Genomic DNA, 23,083 nt, shown 5'->3' on the forward strand with positions numbered 1-23,083 from the left:
AGAATATGACCAAGTATGTACGTAGATTTGTGGAAAATTGTATCACGTGCAAACTAGCAAAACCCCCAAATGGAAAGGTCCAGGCAGAATTGCATCCAATTCCTAAGATAGAGATACCATGGCACACAGTACACATCGACATTACGGGTAAAATGAGTGGCAAAAACGACTTGAAGGAATACGTCATTGTTTTAATAGATGCATTCACCAAGTTTGTTTATTTTTACCACATACTGAATATAGACACCGAAAGCTGTATTAAAGCTGTGAAATCGATTGTGGCGCTATTTGGATTGCCAACTAGAATAATAGCGGATCAAGGTCGTTGTTTTGCTAGCTCAGGCTTTCGCAATTTCTGTTCCGCTCAAAAGATTCAGCTGCATTTGATCGCTACCGGAGCTAGTAGGGCAAATGGACAGGTTGAACGCGTGATGAGCACACTTAAGACAATGCTGACAGCAGTTGAAACGAGTCAGGCATTGGCTGAAGTACAACTGGCCATGAATTATACTGCAAATCGAGTCACCAAGTTTAGCGCTTTAGAGCTATTAATAGGAAAAGAAGCTAGGCCTTTTGGTTTATTGTCAATAAACGAAGAAGACAATGATGTAGATAGATAACAGATTAGAATTCAAGCCAAGGAAAACATGGAAAATAATGCAAGATATGACCAACAAAGATTTGACAAACTAAGGCAAAAATTATGAGGCATAGCGTAGGTGATCATGTTTTGCTGAAAAACGAAGAACGGCATCAGACAAAACTCAACCCCAAATTTGAAGGTCCATTTGAGGTGATCAAAGTCTTAGACGCGATCGATATGAACTAAAATCATTAGTTAATAAGCGAACGTATAAATATTCACATGAGTGGCTAAGAGCGCTACCAAGCAGACAAATAATTAACGAATTAAACGAAGAATTCGGTGGCCTAAGTGATGGCGATTCCCAGGAGGGGAACGAACTAATAGACGGCGTCAGTAAGCGTGCGCCTGTGTCCCAAGAGTTGAATTGAGGACCGCACCATAAACAGCTGTCTCACAGGGATGAGAAGTGTTATGGCGGGGGTCAAGGTGTTTGGGTGTAAGTGTGCACACCAAATTGAATTGAGGAACTGAGAGACAAGTCTAAGTTGTGTAAAATCTGAATTATTGGAAAATTCTGATTAGAATTGAATGATGAGAATAAGATCATGAAGTTGAAGATGTATTATGTTTGTAAACAAAAGGAAATTGTGTTTCCTAGATAAGAAAAATTGTCAGTTATTGTTTTTGTAAGCGGCTCTGTAAGTTTGTAAATTGTAAGAGAGAATAATGTTATTAAAACCAAGAGATACCATAATTAAAAGAGTCTGGTGTGTGATTTGGACATGGGTGGTGGATGTAGCACACGAGGACGTGTGATAGGTCAGGAAGGCCGTGTCGCAGTGTGATTCCTAGTAGATGTAGCATTCTGGTAATTTGGGAATTCGGGGAATTCCCTGCTTCTGCTTTACTAGCTGATATTGAGCGAAAGCACAGCAGTAGAGGCAGAGACGCTCTGCTCCTGAGTGAGGTTCGATGGTAAGACACCAAGAGTCTTGATTAAGACAGAGCTGGCTGCATACGCTCGACTTGAGTGAGTTTATGACGGACGTGAGCGCGTATGCTGAAATAGTTAGTTGAGCTTGGGTATTCTAACCGATCGGAGCTCGCTGTGCAGCTGCGTCAATCATCAAAAGAATCAACATGGATAACATACCCTTGCCGCCGGCCGACATACCATTGCCGCCGACATATACCTTATTCCTTTCGCTACTTTTTTAGTTTTAGCAATTTCGGCAAAGTCTGCAAGGGTATTAAAACTTCGGATTTCCGAAGTTAGCTTCCGTCCTCGTTCCTGCTTACAACAAAGTCAGAGAAGCTAAGTCAAAATGTAGACCTTTTCATATTAATGTAACCGAGTCAGTTGCTGAAGTTCCGCTGCAAAGTCTTCTAGACCACACTAGTTGCCGTATAATTCAAATGGAAGAAGATATTTTTAAGCAGCTTGGCAATACTTTAAGTCTGACCCTTATTGCAAGCTATGGATTTTACGGAACAAACGGACAAAGTAGCTATAAGCAACCCTTTTTTGGATGTGATTCATTGCTTTCTGACGACTCGCTTTTTGCGACAACAATAATCCCCCTAAAATTAATGGGCCATAAAGGAAACGTATTTTGGATGAATCGTACTCTTCAGTCGATTAGATTTTGAAGACCAGTCAAGCTCCGTTGTAAATGGAAAATCAATTTCAAATAATATAAATATGATCTTCAAATGACACTTTTAGATGGAACAGTTTTAAACATTTTGACTGAAACCAAATCTTGCCAAATGTGTCCGATATGTGGAGCGAGTCCAAAAGTCTTCATGGAAAATGCTAAAATAGACTCACCAAAATTTAAGCCAAGACATGAAGCATTAAAATATGGCATTAGTCCTCTACATGGTTGGATTCGATTAAACTTAAAAAATGGCAAGTGAGAGATGAAAATGGAAAAAAGAAATGGCGAAACAAAAAAAGACGATTCAGATGCAGATGTGGAATGCTATGGCTTTACATGTGGATAAGCCTAAGCAGAATGGCAATGGAAATACCAACGACGGCAATACAGCAAGGAGGGCGTTTGCACAACCTAAGCTACTAGCTGAAATCTTAGATCTTGATGAATTTCTCATTGAACATTTTAACAATATTTTAATTTCAATTTCTTGTCACCTACCAATTGATCCAACAAAATTTTAAAAATATTGTCAGAAAACCATATCACTATACATGTCCTTGTATCCATGGTTTCCAATGTCAGCAACAGTCCATAAAGTCTTAATGCACGGATACCAAATAATAGAAGCATCAATCCTTCCATTAGGTGTTCTCGGCGAGAACGCCTCAGAGGCTCGCAACGAATACTATAAGAGTGACAGGAGGTTACATGCTCAAAAGAGTACACGGCAGAACAACATGGCAGACGTTTTCTACAGAGCAATGGATTCCTCAGATCCTCTTGTGTCAAGCAACTATTTAACAAAAAGATTGGGTAACCAAAATAAACTACCCCTACCAGCAGACGTAATTGAACTTTTGGAATCACCAAACTTGCTATATTCTTGTAACATGAACAATAATAACAATGTTCCCGATTTTGATGCTAGCAATAATGATAGTGATTCAAATTCTGACTCTGAAAATCCGTTTTCAATAGAAATTGATGTTACGACGACTGTTAGGAACATTTTTAAATGTAAAATACCCATTTATAGTCATTTTTAATCGATTGTTATTTTTTACTTATTAATATTAAGGTTAAGTGTTAAAAAAAATGAAAAACATTTGTTGAATTTAACGAGTGCTAGCATTATTTATTACTGTACAAGTATCAATAAGAGGAAAACTATCTCATATGGGCGGCTTGGGAAGGCGTGGTCAGATCAGTCTGAAAATTAGATATATTTTTATGTGCATCGACACTATCATATGTACCAAACTTTAAAACTTTAATTTTCGTCGAAAAATCGGGTCGGTAGAGCCTAGATACTCGCGACATTTTAATAGTTGCAGGCGGGCTTATTACCCTGTGGAATTTGTAATAATAAATAATAACTATAAACAAGTCACTTGAGAAGATTGATTTAAAAGTTAGCTTTGGTGGAAACCTATTTGTTCTCGGACCTAAAAAGTAATTTAAACATTTGGTTTATACAGAGTGTAATACTTTTAATCACTTTTAACGGCTTCATTGCGTTGTAAAGCCTATAGGTCTTTCGGCCGTTGTTAAAGCTCAAAATTATCAAAACATTAATTTTGGCAACTTGCGGTAAACTTTCTCAAAACATTGCTACTAGATTCGTAATATACGCACTAATCGAAAGTGTTATATTTATTTATCTAAAAAAAATAAAGCTAAACTTTTTTCCACAGTGTATTTTAAAAATATTTAATCTGACATTTTAAACTTCAATTATAGTCTCACATTTTTATTTCAGTTTAAATATGAATCCATCACATAACAAAAACATGGATCTATCTTTGACGCCCGAGACAGGAAATATTCAAACCCAATATACATCATTTCAAAATTTTGAACAATTTTCGGCATCAGGATTTACAAACACGCCTGTATATATAACAAAACCGCCTGGAATTGGTTCCATATCCCAAATAGTCCCACATTGTTCACTTCTTGGCTCCCAAAATAAAATCGAGACCACTTCTCCAGACATTTCCATTCCAGCTATTGAAAATCATTCATTAGCTCCGACCGTAAGATATGCACAAGCAGGACAATTTGAGGATACACCAGATTATGGTGTGGCTGGTATACATTGTGGCGTGGAGTCAGAGTACGCTGATGAATCCGTTTTACCTTTCTCTTATACGTCAGAAGCTAACTACACAGGAATTAAAAGCACAATTTCAAACATAAAACCCTTTTCTGGAAGATCTTATAATGATAACGTTAATGGGTCCGAAGCAATAGCTGATTCCCAATTTCCAACGTTCGACAGTTCTGCAGAATTTAAATTACCCCAATTTGCAATGAGTTCGTTGAATACTGTGCCTCAAAGATTGGGAGAAAAAGATGAATATATTGGAGGGTCAGAAAATGATCTTTGTTCAACGATGAGGTGGAGGGATCCAAATCTTTCGGAAGTTATAAGTTTTTTAAGCAATCCGAATAGTGCTATTAAGGCAAATGCTGCAGCATATCTACAACATTTATGCTACATGGATGACCCAAACAAGCAACGAACAAGATCTTTGGGAGGTATACCACCATTAGTTCGATTGCTATCCTATGATTCTCCAGAAATACATAAGTAAGTAAAAACGTATAAAACTAAAACCGATGTTGGCCCTGGCTAGATTAAGTTTATGAACCCTTTCAAAAACAATTCTTTTTTTAATAGTTATTCATCGGATTTCAGGTTAAATGATTTTTTTTAATGAACTCGGCAAAAAAAGTATTTAAAGATATGTAATAAAATAACAAACGGAGCAAACTTGCAAACCCTTACTATATAAAAAACCGAAACATTGAAATCGTTAAAAAAAAAATTTGTTTCGTGTTTTTCTGTTTCGCATTCTTTCTTCTTCACAGGCAAAAGCAGTGCAGCGGCATCGCTACCCTGCAGTTCCACCTTTTTATACCCTTGCAGAGGGTATTATAATTTTGGTCAAAAGTGTGCAACGCAGTGAAGGAGACATCTCCGACCCTATAAAGTATATATATTCTTGATCAGGATCACCTCCTGAGTTGATATAGCCATGTCCGTCTGTCCGTCTGTCTGTCCGTCTGTCTGTTTCTACGCAAACTAGTCTCTCCGTTTTAAAGCTATCGAATTGAAACTTTGCACACACCCTTCTTTTCTTTGCACGCAGTATATAAGTCGGAACGGCCGGGATCGGCCCACTATATCCTATAGCTGCCATATAACTGATTGATCGGAAATGCTATAACTTTGGTGTTTGTTAAGTTAGGAAGTTGGGAATGGGTTTTATTTTTGGCCAATCAATCCGACCTACCAAATTTCATAAGGATCGGTTGACTATATCCTATAGCTGCCATATAACTGAACGATTGGAAATGCCATAACTTTGGTGTTTTTAAAGTTAGGAAGTTTGGATTTTTTATGAGTATTAAGAATGCATCATATGAATAATTTTGGAGAATATAATTTACAGAGTATTCTGCAAGGGTATATCAACTTCGGTTCCGCCCGAAGTTAGCTTTCCTTTCTTGTTATTCATGAATCATAACAAAGAAATTAATAACTGGTGATGATTAATCAATGAGTTTTCGTACAAAATAGTGATGAATTTAACATTGGCACGTTCTAGGAGTAAAAAATACAACGAATTAGAATCCTTAATTCATTACATTTTTACTATTTCAACAATATTTTTATGTATTTCATTATAATTTTTTTCTTATAATTCTAAATCTTGTTGGAGGTTTATTTATTAAGTTAATTAAAATAATGTGAATTTTTTGCATAGTCGGACATGCTTTTATATACCCTGTTTTGAGGTGACGAGAAACATGTAAAAACAAATTGTGCAACGGAAATAACAATAGGATTAACGAAGGCATTGTTCTTGCGCTTTCTGTTTTTTGGAAGGCACGCGCCTTTCTCGCTGTCTTTACATGAACTTGCATTTAATTACCGTAGGGAACGGATCGGAGTCGAGAATTTTTGTGAAATGGTAAAAATTTAATTTATCAGAAATTTTGGTGAGTGTACTAATTTAATTATTCAAAATGCTTAGAATATGCCAATTTAAACAGTTAAACTTGCAATGCTCGTCGACCATTTGGAACAAAAAAAATAAATTATCGAAGCAACTAATATAAAATAATACACAACAAAGAATTAATAACACACCTTTTGTACCTATATTGACAGAATGGTATAAGGTTGGAGAAATGCAATTTTATCTGTTTAATATAAATAAAACTTAATATAAAAAATAGCAGTAAATTGTAAAATTATTATTATTTCTGTTTTTCTATTGTTTAAACTGTACCTTTACTGCTCATATTTTTATTCCTAATTTTAGGTGAAGCTTATAATAAAACTAATAGGCCAACATAAACTAAGTTGGACTTGGCAGGCGGCAAAGCAAGAAACACAATAAAAAGTGCATAACTTTTTTCGAGTACTACTGAGTAAGATTTTATATAATTTATAATCATTTTTTCATTTTAGATATACTTGGTCGGGGAGAGCCAGCACATAAAGCACGCTGTCAAAAAAATGTACCCAAGAGCACCGAACCTTAAACATCCCCAACACCCCCAATACAACTGAAAACGTAAATTGAATTAAGATTAATATTAAGAACTATAATAAATAATAATAATAATCAGTAAATGTAAGAAAATATTTTAATTAAATAAAGTGAAATATTATAAGTTTATTTACTGGTGAAAATGCTATGTATTACTGATAAAACTGCGATGAAATACTGATAAAATGTGATGAATTTTCACTGATTAACTCCTAGGACATGCCAATGTTAAATTCATCACTATTTTGTATGAAAATTCATCTATTAATCATCAGCAGTGATAAATTTTTGGTCATGATTCATCAATTAAAAGGTGATTAATGGAACTGCAGGGCTCGTTCTTATGCAATTTTCCCCCGATGGCGTTAAGTGCGAATAAACGTTGTTCTAGACATGCAAGGAATTCTTTTATTGAATTTCCCTGTTACTAAATTTTTTTGCTCATAAACTGTGTGTTTAAGTCGATATAGATTTCTTGTCATATGAAAAAATACACTGGATACCATGTATCTACATATCTTGATTCAAATATTTGTCAAGGCTTGGCAACGATTCATTGGTTTCGCCATGCTGATTTTTCATACGTCACATTACGGTGATTAAACAATTTTTCAATTATATCGGTAGAAAAGACGCGCTTATTATTGAAACACTCTGTTAGCGTAACTGCTGTTAATTTGAAGTGCCTGACTTATTTTTCCAAGTTTTTTTATTTTTGGTATCGTGAGCCATTTTATTAAAAATATCCTGAAATTGTTAACATTTTAGATAGCTTCTATCAAACATTGTAATGGAAACTTTATTCGCCTGTATTAAAGAGATTGTAGACACCGCTTTATTATTGGCTACCGAAACAGTTTTAGCATATGGTTGACAAAATTGTAACATTGCTTTATCGTTCCACACTATAGCCTACTTCATCAGGTTCGATTTAAAAATTTTCGATTACTGAATAAGTAAAGCCTAGTACTCAGATCGAAAAACGAGTTCGCTAGCGGAAAGACTTTAATCTTTCCAGTGTGAAACTAATTTCGGAGTTCATCCGAACCCTGCGTACTACAGTCTAACTGTCAAACAGCTGGGTTTGTTGACAAGCAGTTAAAATTCAAAAACCGTATTTGCGGGAAAGAGCCTTTAAAAGATATTATCAACTACCTACAAGTCTGACGCTGTACAAAGAAATTAAAAAACAATACAATTTAAATTTACCCGTTTTTTTTAATTTATTGATAATTATTTGCTAATTTAACGTTCATAGCTGCACTTAGTTCTAACAACCGATTTATCTAAGTTTTTTATATGTTTGTACAATAAAAGCGCAGTACTAGGCTTAAATATGTTTTATGGAGCTGGTTCATAGTTCTTGACATAGATTCCTGAACCGGCTCTTGGTGGTCAATTGTTGAATTTTCCACTCCTCCTGAAGAAGTTTATATTGCTGCCAATTGAAGCACTTTAGCATTGAGTTCGTCAACAGCTTGATAAACAGTCATTCGCATTTGATTGTAATACTGTTTTTCAAAAAAGTGGTGGGAAAGATGTTCAGTCATAGAACGCACTTTAGAGCACATGTTGACTTATCCAGCAATGATCCAACCAAATTACTTCCTTTGGTCTTATAATGAAGAAATGTTCTTCGCCAAGCAGTAAAATAATTTTTAATAGTCTTGCCAAATGAAGATCTGCTTCATTATTAGGATGCACAAAACTTGTTCTGTTTTGATGTAATTAGCACATTACGCGACTGGCCTACAATTCCCTCAATGCGTCGACTATGTAATAGTCGACAACTCCAAAGAAGAAGCTTTTACAAGATTGAAAGTTTCTTAAAACCTTGTCAGATGCCGGATTTTCATTCAATATTAAGAAGTGCACATTCTTCAAGACAGAAATAAAGTAACTCGGGTTTTATATTACAGATGGCGAAATCAAGCCCAATCCTTGAAAAATTGAAGCTCTGTCCGCATTAAGTCAACCAACCACGCAGTTAAGACAATTTATAGGTTTGGCTTCATATTTTAGACAGTTTGTTCCGCGATAATAATTAATAACGGATAATTGGCTAATCGTTGAACAACAGAGGTATTAAGGTATAGTTGATATCATAACACAATTAAATGGAAATGAGATGCAAGTTGACAGAGCAAAAACTTATGAAATTAGAGCCGGATTGTTGTATCACAGTAACTCCGAGAGCCTTTAGGTGGTCGGTCATTAATCATGTGCACGAGGTTATAATGCATCTTGGATGGCAGAAGACTCTAAACAAATTCTATGAACAATATTGGTTTGAAAGTATGTCAAAATAATTTTTTTTATTTTTTTATTTAACTTTGCTTTTATTTATTGAATCTTCTCTTAATTTTGAGACTAACAATAAGTTTACGAATCTTAACATTAAAATTTAACTAACAGTATAATAAGACTGCATTCTGGTTGCGCGTGCCTCAAGTCGGTCGCTGGGTGGGTAAGTCATTGCGACGAAGGCGTGATTGGTTGATCAACCTTGTAAGACCTCTCGCCAGGTGGTTAGGGTGCAACGATAGCTTGGTAAAGTACTTTTCCTTCTGTTCTGCGATCACTTCTTTGACTGGTAGAATGTTTAAGTCGCGATGTATGTTTTCGTTGCGAACGTACCACGGTGCCCCGGTGATTGTTCTCAAGATCTTCGACTGAGCTCGCTGGATTATGTCAATATTGCTATTGCTGGCATTCCCCCATAACTGAGAGCCGTACATCCATATAGGTTTTAGTACCGAGTTATACAGCAGGACTTTATATTCAAGATTAAGGGGAGCGTTGATAAGCCAATGAAGGCTACTGGCTTTTAGCTTTAGGTGTGTTCTTTTGGCTTCAATGTGCCGGCGCCATGTGAGTCTTCTGTCGAGGTGTACTCCTAGATATGTCACTTCGTTTGCTTGCGGGAGTAGAGTATGGTTTAACATGAGCGGCGGGCAGTTTTGCCTGTTCAGGGTGAACGTAACGTGCTTGCATTTTTGTTCGTTCACTTTAATTCGCCAATCTGAAAGCCACTTTTCTACATCGACCAGATGAAGTGCGAGCTGCGCAGTTGCTTGCATCGGGCATTTTGAGCGGCTGAGAATGGCTGTATCATCAGCAAACGTAGATGTTGTTAGTCGTGTGCTTGTTGGGATGTCTGCTGTGTAGAGGACATATAATGTTGGGCCGAGCACGCTTCCTTGAGGAACTCCAGCTCCAATAGTGAAATCGTCAGTTATAGCAGTGTTGCATCGAACAGCAAATTTTCTGTCGTAGAGGTAAGACTCTAAAAGCTTATGGGTGTTGTAGGGGAGCATTGTCTTGATCTTGTACATTAGACCTTCTAGCCAAACTCTATCAAATGCTTGAGAGACGTCTAAAAATATGGCAGTACAGTACTCTCGTTTTTCGAACGCGTTCCGAATTTCTGATGTTATCCGGTTTACCTGCTCAATTGTTCCGTGCTTTTCACGAAACCCAAATTGATGTGACGGAATTCCTTCCTGGATTCTTAGGTATGTGTTTATCCGAGTCAGTACGCATTTTTCAAAGAGTTTAGATAAGCATGAGAGTAGGCTTATAGGTCTATACGACGTGGGAATTGTGTGGTCTTTTCCTGGCTTTGCTATCATTATTATAATCGACTTTTTCCATCTCACTGGAAAGTGGCCAAGTTTTGCGATGGCATTAAAAAGCTGGGTGATAGTGCAAACGGCGCAATATGGGAGCTCAATAATCATTTTGGGAGTTATGAGGTCGCAGCCCGGGGATTTTTTCGGATTCAGCTGATTTTTGATGATGCCAACGATTTCGTTTGGGCGAAACTCAATTGGTTCATGTTGAAGCTGAGGCTCATGTGGTAAAGTCGGCAAGGTGAACGCACTAGTGGCAGGATTTGGTTGGAAGACATTTTTAAGGTGGTTGGCAAACGTGCTGGCTCTGTCTGCATCGCTGCGCGCCCAGCCGCCTGTGGGATTTCTAATAGGCATCACGGTTACTTTCGGTGAGCTTAGAGTAGGGTGAGCTCTCCATAGTGAGTGTTTTGTACTAGATGTTGACAATTGCTCTATGTAGCGTCGGTGGACCTGTGCTTCTTCTTGCTGTAAAGCTTTTGTGAGTTGACGTGAGGCATATTTTAAGCTTTGCCTAGCAGATGGTGATCTGTGGAGTTGCCACTCTCGACGTAAGCGTCGCTTTTCGAGGACGAGCTGTTCTATTTGTAGATTTGTCTTCTTTTGGTTGCTTTGTGTACTTGTAGTTTGTGGTGTTAAAACTCGAGCTGCAGAGACGAGTACAGACTCCAGTGTATTAACAAATCTGTCTACGTTGGCTTCATCGTTGAGATGAGGACTTAGCTCAATGTGTGAGCTAATGTATTTCTTGTACTTAACCCAATTGGTTTTCTGAGATGTCAATTTAAACGATTGCTCCAATGCGCCTGGATGTCGGAGTAGAATAAACAGGACAGGCGAGTGATCCGATGAAAGATCCGAGAGGCATTCGGCGCTTATCAGATTTTTAGGAATGTTTTTGGTAATTGCAAAGTCTATTAAATCGGGTAGTTTTTGGGTCTGCCGGCCAGTATGTTGGTCTGCCAGGAGAAACATGGTCCAGCTTGTTCTTGGCTTTTATAACTGCATTATAGAGCTGTTTTCCTTTTGGAGTCACGAGACGTGATCCCTAGTGTGTGTGCTTGGCGTTGTAGTCCCCTGCTGCTATGAAGTGGTCTCCTAGTGAGTTGAAAAACTGCATAAACTCATCTTCAGCTATGGTGAAGCGAGGGGGGCAGTATACGGCGGCTAGTGTAAGTTGGTTGCCAGTATTTGTTTGTATATTTATAGATGTGGCCTGTAGGTAATTTTTAGCAAATTTGTTATGATAGTGGTGCTTAATACGGCTTCTGATTAGAATTCCAGTCCCACCATGTGCTTTACCATCTGGATGATTTGTTCCGTAGAATGAATAACCTCGTAGTTGAAAATTGTATTTGTTTGTAAGGTGTGTTTCTGAAAGCAGCATTACGTCGATATGGTTGTCGAGTAGGAATTGAGCTAACTCAAGTTTATGCTGTGAGACGCCGTTAGCGTTCCACGTAGATATCCTTAGGGAAGTCATTATTTGGATTTTTGTGAAACCAGCATTTGAATCAATAGATTTTGGTTTCGCCTTAAATCTTGCATAGTTGTGCGCATAAACGACATAAACTCCGTAAGGCTTTGCTGCAGGCTGTATATCATATCTTCAAAGTTGCTTTTTGACTGCTCCGGCAGTTGTTGCTGCTGAGCCGTGTTCGGTTCTTGGTATGCTGATTGCAGAAATGAACTTTTTGAGACAGGGTTAGCCAGTCCTGATTTTAAAGCGCTTGCGTAAGTCACATTTTTATCAGAGTTTAAGGGTCCTAGTGAGGATCTGGCTGCAGTCGAGAAGAAGACTTCAGGGTTTGATCTGGAAGCTGTCATCTGTTTATTTTGGGTGCGGGCGGCAGTTCCTCTCTGGTGGATGCGACTTTTCAGCTCCTTATAAACAGGGCAACCTCTGTAGTTAGCAGTGTGATTGCCACCGCAGTTGCCGCACTTTTTCGAGTTGCAGTCATCTTTGCTCGCTGGGCAGTGTGCGGAGTCATGAAGATCTCCACAAACTACACACACCGGGCGCAGTTTACAGTATGACCTTGTATGGCCATATTCTTGGCAGTTCGCACATTGTACCGGTCCATTGCGTTTGTGCGGTTCCTCAACTGTAAATGGGGTGCACTTCGTATTTCTTTAGGGGCTTACTTTCTGGTTCGAGCTCAACCTTAAAGAGTGGCTGCGGCTTTCTATCCCTGTTAAGGATGTTGAAGACTGTCTTAGCGTTAAATCCCTTCTCTTGAAGCGCATTTGATATCTCTGCAGGCGTTACGTCGGACTCTACGGCGTTACGTCGGACTTAAATCGGTTTGAGTTCGTGGGCGTTTCTATTCCAGCTAGGCTAGCATTGTTACGGGTTATTTTGCGTTGAGAATTTAGAGGGCTCAGCTTCCTTTTGATTTGGATGTAGCGATCCATACCAGTCTGCACAGCCGGCTTAGCACATACATTGGTTTTGTTCTGTTTTTGGGGCAGCGCAGCGGCAGACGTATTAATATTTGCGCTGCTAGCTGATGATGTCATTAAACGCGCAGTCGATACGGTTGCAGTTGTTGTTGTAGTTATAGTTGACGTTGTTAAAGAAATTGCGGTGCTAGTTACTGCTGATGAGCTTAGGTTATTGCATACCTGCATTGGAGCACTTTCAGCGCTCTTTGGCCGCAGAGACGTCGATGGTAGCGAGGGGGAGCAAGAACGCGCTCTCTCGCTCGCTACGTTTAAGAACTCGGTCAAGTTGGTGGTAATTGCCCGCGCTTGATCAGAGCTTGCATTATTTTCGGTTGCTTTAAAAGAGAAGTACGCGTTATTTCTTTGTATTGAGAGCCGTCTCTCGTCTTGCTCACGTTGACGTTGTGTGCGAACGTCGTTCAGACTCATTGTATTCGTGGTAAAGTTAATTAGAGTTTTAAGTGTTAAGTTTTATATTAATTAAATGACCAATCAATATAAACATTCGCGATTTCATCGCAGAAAGCGTCTTTTCGCGTTATAGTAGATTTATTAAATCGGTCACTGCACTTTTGTGATTTTATTGAATACTTTTTCCCGGAGCACAATAAATACACGTCTGCATGCGACGACGGTTTAAATGAACAAAATACGTCAGAAAATTTGTGGAAAACTGAATAACCTGTAAGCTCTCCAAACCCCCAACAGGCAAGGTGCAAATGGAACTGCACCCCATTCCCAAGGTATAAATTCCCTGGCATACCGTACATATTGATATTAGTGGGAAGCTGAGCCGCAAAAATGACTTAAAGGAATACGTTATAGTACAAATAGACACATTTACCAAGTGTGTTTTCCTATATCACACCCTGAACACCCTGAAGCTTTGCTTGTGGTCGATTCCTTGACTTCTGTTCATCAAATAAAATTCAGTTACTTTTAAGGGGAACCCCCATTCTCGATTTCAAATTTTTTACTATTTTCAATGGACTGGTAAATAAACATATTATTTTTAAGGCTTGTAACTTTTCATCCATTTATTAGAAGTCTTAGAAAAGAAGAACAAAATTGTACATCATTTTTTTTTTTTTTTGTCATTAAACAGAAGCCCTTTTCATGTGATTTCTGAACTTCTGAAACCAAAAATTCCAACGGGATTAGGAAGAGTACATGTTTGGCTCTGGCATGAACTAGGATTATTAATATCGAACAAAAACTAACAAAATGGCCGACCTTTGAAATTTTTTTTTGAAAATTTCCTTTTTTTCAGCCACAAATCAAGTTGAAAAGTAAAGAACATCTTCACCGATTTGATTTATCCTAGTTCATGCCATAGCTATATATGTATAGAATAACATATTAAAATTTAAAATTTATAGTTTTTGAGTAACCTCATGCGCCAGTCGTAAAAATACTGTTTCGAAACGGCATCAAAATTATGCGAAAATTACCAGATAAACGAGTTGCATGTGAGTTGGTCGAAGAGAGTGATGGCGTTGAAATAGACGCAGGAGATGAGTTGAGATCTGTCACCTAAGAAGGGTGCACAGGACATCACTCACAGAGGCTAGGTTTGATCTAAAGAGAGATTGTGGCACTAAAGGTGCATATCGTCGCAAGTGGCCGCAAGAGCCTGTACTGTGTTGTGATAAATTGTAAGCCAAATGGTCGGGTTTGCGCATAAGAGTACAAGCTACTAATGAGAAAGAGATATCCTGCCAAACTATCATTTAAAGACACAAGTGTATTGAAGGTTAAAAAGCAAAACAAAAAGTCATGATTTAAGTTAATGAGTAACTTCGAAATCAATGCTAATCCATGCACGCGAGGACGTGTAATACTCCGGATAATGAGAAAGAGATATCCTGACAAACTGTCATTTGAAGACACAAAAAGTGTATTGAAGGTTAAAAAAAAAACAATCATGATTTAAGTTAATGAGTAACCTCGAATTTGAGTCAGATTAGCAAAATGTGATGCCAATCCAATGTTAAGCCATGTAAATTAATTTAGATCGTTGTGGTTGATTAAAAAAATAGAATTTTTATTTTAAATTTTATTTTATTGGTGATTGACCTTAAATCACTAACTCTCTGATACATCAAGACTCCTTTACTTTTTATACCCTTTCAGAGAGTATTATAATTTTGGTCAAAAGTGTGCAACGCAGTGAAGGAGACATCTCCGACCCTATAAAGTATATATATTCTTGATCAGGATCATCTCCTGAGTTGATATAAGCATGTCCGTCTGTCTGTCCGTCTGTTTCTACGCGAACTAGTCTCTCAGTTTTAAAGATATCGAATTGAAACTTTGCACACACCCTTCTTTCCTTTGCACGCAGTAAATAAGTCGGAACGGCCGGGATCGGCCGACTATATCCTATAGCTTCCATATAACTTATTGATCGGAAATGCCATAACTTTGGTGTTTGTTAAGTTAGGAAGTTGGGAATGGGTTTTATATTTGGCCAATTAATCCGACCTACCAAATTTCATAAGGATCAGCCGACTATATCCTATAGCTGCTATATAACTGATTGATCGGAAAAGCCGTAACTTTGGTGTTTGTAAGGTTAGGAAGTTGGGATTTTCTATGGGTTTTATATTTAGCCAATTCATCCGACCTACCAAATTTCATAAGGATCGGCCGACTATATCCTATTGTTGCCATATAACTGAACGATCGGAAATGCCGTAACTTTGGTGTTTGTTAAGTTAGGAAATTGGGATTTTCTATGGGTGTTATTTTTGGCCAATCAATCTGACATATTAAATTTCATAAAGATCGGCCGACTATATTCCATAGCTGCCATATAACTGAACGATTGGAAATGCCAAAACTTTGGTGTTTTTAAAGTTAGGAAGTTGGGATTTTATGAGTGTTAAGAATGCATCATATGAATGGAATATAATTTACAGAATATTCTGCAAGGGTATTTTAACTTCGGCTCCGCCCGAAGTTAGCTTTCCTTTTTTGTTATTCCTAGATATGAACGATCTCGGTTTTAATCCGACTGACTTCTTAATTCTGAAATCTAAAAGCTTCTGTCGCATCTTGTTGTGAAATGAAAATCGGAACGCAATATGATTTAACTTAGAACGCAATACTTTGGGCTTCGACGTGAAAGTATGGGCTTCGAACGAGGCTTGTGTTTACTTTACGATTGGTTTATTTATCTTAGCAGGACAGGTTAAGCGCGGCTCTCGAAGTTAATGGAAAAGGCAAAGGCAGAATCTTAAACAAAGGCAATGTCGCTGAAGGCAAGGGCAATATAGCTGAGATTAAATTTAAAAATTTGTTTATTAATTCCATAAGTGGAACCGTTTCACGGGTTGGATAACTCTCCACCTTCTAAAATGGATCGTCCCGATTCATTATGGATTTTGTTTAAGTGCTCTCTTAATTCTGTTAAAAATATTTCTTCGTTAATAGGTTTTTTATAATTCTGGCCGTTGTTTTTTGGTTACAAATATTTTGTATTTAATAATAGGTAAAGAAATCAAATATATAATGATTAAAATTAATAATATAGAGGATATAGATATTTTGGTATAAAGGATATTGATATTTTGGTATTAATAATTTTAATAAATGGATTTAAAATGTTTATATTATCTAAAGTGAGTTCCGAGTTATTTGATAATATATAATCGGATATTTCATAATTTTTTGAACTGTTTTGTAGTTATATGATTAAGAATTTCGTTCTCTAAATTGGTATATGAAACCTTATTTATTGTTGTCGTACCATAAAATGTTATTAAGAATGAACCATTTAATGCGGAATTGTTGACAATATTGTTACCATTTATTAAAATGGCACCAACTTTGATAATGTTTATTTTTTTATTTTTTTTACAAATTGATTGTTCACCTTTTAATAATCGGGTAAAACATGTTTTTTCTAAATTTAAAGTGCAATAATTATTAAAGAGTTCTTTCTTAAATGTAGAAATTTCACAATATGTATTTTCGCATTTTGCGACTTGATTACTTACTAACAATTTTTCATCGGTTTTGGAAATGGATCGAGCTTAATATATTTCGCATCTGTATTTTATTATTTGGTATTCTATATAAATTATTGAAAGTTTTTCATGTAGTGCGATTTTGAACACAGAGATATCCATCTAGTCAGCGATAATTACTGGCTATTTCATACTATTTCTTTTATATCTTCATTATTTACAATTTTTGTATTAAAAACCTCAATTTTTGCAAGGGTTATAGTATCAAGGGTTATAGTATAAGGTCATAGTAAGCGATGTTTTCTTAGTGGTAAATCTTGATCAATAAAAACATTTTAAAAATCTTCAGAAATAGGTTCTATTTCTTTAAGCAATTTGGAATTTATAATAGACTGTTTATTATTATTTTCAATTAAGTCATTTATTTTATTTTTTACTTTAATGAAATGATCATTTATTCCCTTTTTTAATCTAGCTGATATGAACTGAGATTAAATTAATTCGATTACTTCCATGTCGTATTTAATTTCCCATTGTGACCTTTTATTTGAATCCCTTTTTTTATTATCTGATTCTATATTTATTATTTATTTATAAAAACTTAAATTAGTTACGTGGAATAAATCGTTGTACGATTCATAGGTATGAAAAAATGCATGGTTCGAGTAATTAATTATTTTTGAACTGGCCAATATTACAATTGATAAAATAGGTATTAAGGTATTTTCTGTAAGTTTAAAAAAAAATTTTATTAATTCTTAATATTATTTTTGTGAATAATTATGTTTCTACTGTTGATTATTATTTTATTAGGCATACATCCTTAACTATTTGCTTTTTATATATTTTTAATTTCTCTCTCCATATTTCTTTTCATAAACAACTTGTCCTACATGATGCTGTTTTTCTTTTCTGTTTTCATTATGTGTTTCTAACATTTTCTCCTGAGTATTTTTTAATATTATCGTGTTCTATTTCATTATAAAGCATGTCAAAAGGTTTTTTGTTTGTTGTGGAATGAATACTCTGATTATATTCGGCTCTAATTACAATTTCAGATTAATCGGTTAGATTAAATTCTTCTTTTATGCAGCGTGCTAATTCTGTTAGTGTCGAATGTGCCTCGGATTGCGTAGTGTAAAGTTAATCCGCATCTTTGAGCAAAAGAATTAAATTAGGCCGATGTAAAGCACGGTTCATTGTCTGTCATAAATACTTTGGCTTGGGGAAATTGTTGAAGTAGTTCCATTACTTTATTTTCTATATTTAATTTAATCTGAATTTCTTTAACTACTATGAATTTAGAGTACGCGTCTATACAAGTTATAAAAGTTAAACGTTGCGTATAGTATATGTCAATGTGTAAGTTTTCTCCTTCTTTAGTTGGTATTGGGCTTCTCTAATTGGAATTTTAATGGGGTATCTTTTATATTTGTTCTCATTGCAAATTTAAAAATTTTTTATGTATTCTTTAAGTTTTGTGGTTAGATTGGGCCAATAATATAATCTACTGATTTGCTTATGATTTTCCTCTAGTGCCCTATGAGTTCGATTGTGTGTTTCCTTTATTATTATAGCTCTATCTTCGGCGTTTTCTACGACTTGTAGAAAAAATCCCGTTAAAGAAATTTGATAGTAAAACTATTTTTATACCCTTGCAGACGGTATTATAATTTAGGTCAAAAGTGTGCAACGCAGTGAAGGAGACATCGCCGACCCTATAAAGTATATATATTCTTGATCAGGATCACCTCCTGAGTTGATATAGCCATGTCCGTTTCTACGCAAACTAGTCTCTCAGTTTTAAAGCTATCGAAGAAACTTTGTACACAACCTTCTTTCCTTTGCACGCAGTATATAAGTCGGAACGGCCGGGATCGGCCGACTATATCCTATAGCTGCCATATAACTGATTGATTGGAAATGCCATAACTTTGGTGTTTGTAAAGTTAGGAAGTTGGGATTTTCTATGGCCAATCAATCCGACCTACCAAATTTCATAAGGATCGGCCCACTATATCCTATAGCCGCCATATAACTGATTGATCGGAAATGCCATAACTTTGGTGTTTATTAAGTTAGGATGTTGGGATTTTCTATGGGTTTTATATTTGGCCAATCAATCCGACCTACCAAATTTCATATGGATCGGCCGACTATATCCTATAGCTGCCATATAACTGAACGATTGGAAATGCCATAACTTTGGTGTTTTTAAGGTTAGGAAGTTGGGATTTTTTATGAGTATTAAGAATGCATCATATGAATAATTTTGGAGAATATAATTTACAGAGTATTCTGCAAGGGTATATCAACTTCGGCTCCGCCCGAAGTTAGCTTTCCTTTCTTGTTTAAAAATGAAGTTGTTAAAATGCTGCAGAAACAGTTTTAGCTGATGGTTGACAACATTGTAACATTGTTTTTTTAGCAATGAAAATTTATGGATTTCAAAATAAAGATTTTCAATTTGTTTCCATAAATTATCGATTACGGACTTATAGGTAAATTTGTTTCTGAAGCTATTTTGGTCATAGTTCTTGACATAGATTCCAGAACTGCCGCTTGATGTCTAATTAATTGTTCTATTTTTTTACCTCTATCGTCGGCAATCGAAGAATTTTGGCATTGAATTCTTCAATAGCTTTTGTTTGTTAAAAATATATTTTTTAAATTTGGATGCAACCGGTTCCTGAATAAACGAAGGAAAAAGGAAGCCTTTCAACTGGAATTTCAACTTTAATTTCGGATCTGAATCGACGATTATGTTAGGGACGCTAAATTGATTTCAATAAAGCTGAATAAATTGGTGTTGTGAACAGGTTAACTTATTTTGGTATTGGATTTAAATAAAAATTAAAGTTAAAATTTAAAGTTAAATTAAATATCGAAAATATTAAGAAGATTATTTCAGGCAAGTTACCCTCGTCATTAATTCTGCTTAATAACAAGAAAGGAAAGCAAACTACGGGCGGAGCCGAAGTTGATATACCCTTGCAGAATATTCTGTAAATTATATTCTCCAAAATTATTTATATGATGCATTCTTAATACTCATAAAAATCCCAACTTCCCAACTTTAAAAACACCAAAGTTATGGCATTTCCAATCGTTCAGTTATATGGCAGCTACAAGATATAGTCGGCCGACCCTTATGAAATTTGGTAGGTCAGACTAATTGGCCAAAAATAAAACCCATAGAAAATTACAACTTCCTAACTTCAAAAACACCAAAGTTATGGCATTTCCGATCGTTCAGTTATATGACAGCTATACGATATAGTGGCCCGATCCGGCTCGTTCCGACTTATATACTACCTGCAATAGAAAGACAACATTTGGGAAAGTTTCAAGCAGATAGCTTTAAAATTGAGGGACTAGTTTGCGTAGAAACGGACGGACGGACAGACGGACGGACAGACGGACGGACAGACGGACATGGCTAGATCGACTCTCCAGGTGATGCTGATCAAGAATATATATACTTTATAGGGTCGGAAATGTCTCCTTCACTGCGTTGCAAACTTTTGACTGAAATTATAATACCCTCTGCAAGGGTATAAAAACATAAAGGGTATCAGCCAATATTATTAAGCCTCAGAAAGTCTCCGAAAGCAATGTATTCGTGTGGTTGACTTTTCTGATTTTTCTTCTGTTACTGTACCCGTGTCGATTGTCGCTTCAATAGTAGTATGATATGGTTTCGTAAGTGGTGCTAGTCAATTTCGGCCTAGTCAATTTCTAACATGATTTTCTTGACATTAAACTATGTCAAGTGGATTTAAATAATCAGAATTTAGTCGACGGCGGCGATTATAGAATACATAGATAATGTTCTAGCGGGTTCTTACTTTGTGGTGGTTCTAATTGAGATATTCCACGCCCGGCCCTGCTTACTTTATCTTAATTATTTTGGTATTTGTATCCTTTTTTTTCTATTTTTTTTTTATTTTTAATGTGTTGCGTTCATTTTTTGTTAGTTGTTTTTGAAGCGCATGGGACAATTAATTCAAATTTTATTTGCAATTTTATTGTTTAGCAAGAGCACTTTAATATAAATTGTGAAAATATTAATGATTTTGTTTTTTACCTATTTACGTTATAAATTTAACTAGGTTTAAACCCTTCTTTACTTAAAATATTTCTGATGAAAAGTCAAATTGGTTCTTAAGAAACGAAACTTGATAAAGTAATCAATCAGACTAACTTAAAAATAAAAATAAATATATTTCTAAAGGAACTGGAAAAAAATCGTAATTAGTAAAACCGATAAGAATCTAAATTTTCTTAATAATAGTTCAAAAAAATAACTGATATCGAGTTAAGTCACCAATGCCTTAATCATCACAACCACCGGCCGAGTTTCATTCAGATGCCAGTTTTGAAACCCGTAACCCGTAGAGTAAAATGGTAAAATGTAACCAGTTGGACTGTGAAGATTGTTTGCATGCTGCATGCTGCGCAAATCAGGAACTGAACACAATGCGACAGCCCTGATTGCGATGGTGGATAAGAAGCAATTCATGTTGGCACTTAAACTAATTTGATTAAGACTATGCTTGATTAGCTGGGCAGCAAGTGTTGTGGTATTAGATTCTTTATTTCTTTTGTACCGCACATAATTTACTACTTATAAAAGTTGCGCTTTAACAACAAATGTGAATTAAAATGTTTTTGTGTATCAAAACCGAATTAAATTAGCAACATACCCGGTACTCGTAGGGTAAAAGGGTATATTTTATTCATTGAAAAGTATGAAACATAATTAAACGTGGTTGACCCTATGAGGTATATATATTCTTGATCAATCTCAACGTTTATTTATCACTCACGAAACAGAGTACGGCAAATTTACCTGGGTGCATTTGTGAAAAGAATGTAACTGCTGGAAGAAAGCTTTTCCAAGGCTGTAAATAACAGGCGAATCGATCTAGCTATGTCCGCCTAAATGAAAGCACAGTAGTTTTCTTTCTGTTGCACATAGAAGTGGGAACGGCAGTCATTATATAGCTGAGATTGAATCGATTAGTTTGTACTAAATTTATTATTTTGCCCTAATTGTAATTATTTTTAAGTATTAATATATATTAATTTCCTGAGGTAGAAACTTTAAACTTTTGTTGTAATATATTTCTCTATACATTACCTTTTTAGAAATGCTTGTGGTGCTCTGAGAAATTTATCTTACGGCAGACAAAACGATGAAAACAAACGTGGAATAAAAAACGCTGGTGGAATAGACGCCTTGGTTCATCTTCTTTGTCGCTCTCAGGAAACAGAAGTAAAAGAACTTGTGACTGGAGTTTTATGGAATATGTCGTCCTGTGAAGATCTGAAACGGTCAATTATTGATGAAGCACTTGCTGCTATTGTTTGCAGCGTTATAAAGCCACATTCCGGTTGGGACGCTGTTAGTTGTGGTGATACATGTTTCTCTACAGTATTTCGAAATGCTTCTGGTGTTTTACGAAATGTCAGTTCTGCTGGAGAACATGCAAGAGGATGTCTTCGAAATTGCGAAAATTTAGTTGAATGTCTTCTTTATGTAGTAAGAGCAGCGATTGAGAAAAATAATATTGGAAATAAAACGGTTGAAAATTGCGTATGCATACTTCGTAATCTATCGTACAGATGTCAAGAAGTTGAGGATCCCAATTACGACAAGCATCCCTTTATAACACCTGAAAGAGTTATCCCATCTTCATCTAAAGGTAAATAAAAATTCATTTTTTTTTATTTAATACTTGGTTTTTATTAATTATGCAATTTGTGTACAGTATACATAGTGGTTTGTTGATAGTTTATGCTGCCTGGAAGTCTTTTTTATAAATTTATGAATTTTAATACCAGAGTCTGTAAACAAGGGTAACGAGATTACTTAACATGAAAGGACAAATATTTTATTTGGTTCTGGTAGCTAAGCTGTTATTTGACATAAACTTTCGTTTAAGTAATATCAATTGTAAAAATTATTGAATTTTTTCTTTTTGTATAATTTATATTTTTACACATATATATTGTGTAATCGGTAAACCGCGGCCAAACTTTCTGAGGCTAAATAATTTTATTTCTGGCTTTAATTGGTCTGATCTTTACTTATGCAATAATATGTCCGATGCAGTTAATGTTTTTTACACTGCAATAAACTCATTTTTTAATTCCTGTGTTCCGTGGTACTATCCGTCAATTTTCAATAAATCACCTTGGTTTAGCAAAGAGTTGACAC

The 23,083-nt window shown here is 35.9% G+C and overlaps 1 protein-coding gene across 1 annotated transcript in view; it reads left to right on the top strand.

The window, feature by feature from the left end:
• Nucleotides 1-2,849: 2,849 nt before the first annotated feature.
• The window catches only part of LOC108041444 (catenin delta-2), a 32,830-nt gene continuing 12,596 nt past the window's right edge, over nucleotides 2,850-23,083 (top strand). The window contains exons 1-3 of the mRNA XM_044456602.1: nucleotides 2,850-2,950; nucleotides 4,007-4,840; nucleotides 22,012-22,568. Coding sequence (XP_044312537.1) covers nucleotides 2,850-2,950; nucleotides 4,007-4,840; nucleotides 22,012-22,568 — 1,492 coding nt within the window. The remainder of the gene's footprint in view (nucleotides 2,951-4,006; nucleotides 4,841-22,011; nucleotides 22,569-23,083) is intronic.

This window comes from Drosophila rhopaloa, unplaced genomic scaffold, assembly GCF_018152115.1.
Source record: "Drosophila rhopaloa isolate 14029-0021.01 unplaced genomic scaffold, ASM1815211v1 contig_133, whole genome shotgun sequence".
Taxonomy (NCBI): domain Eukaryota; kingdom Metazoa; phylum Arthropoda; class Insecta; order Diptera; family Drosophilidae; genus Drosophila; species Drosophila rhopaloa.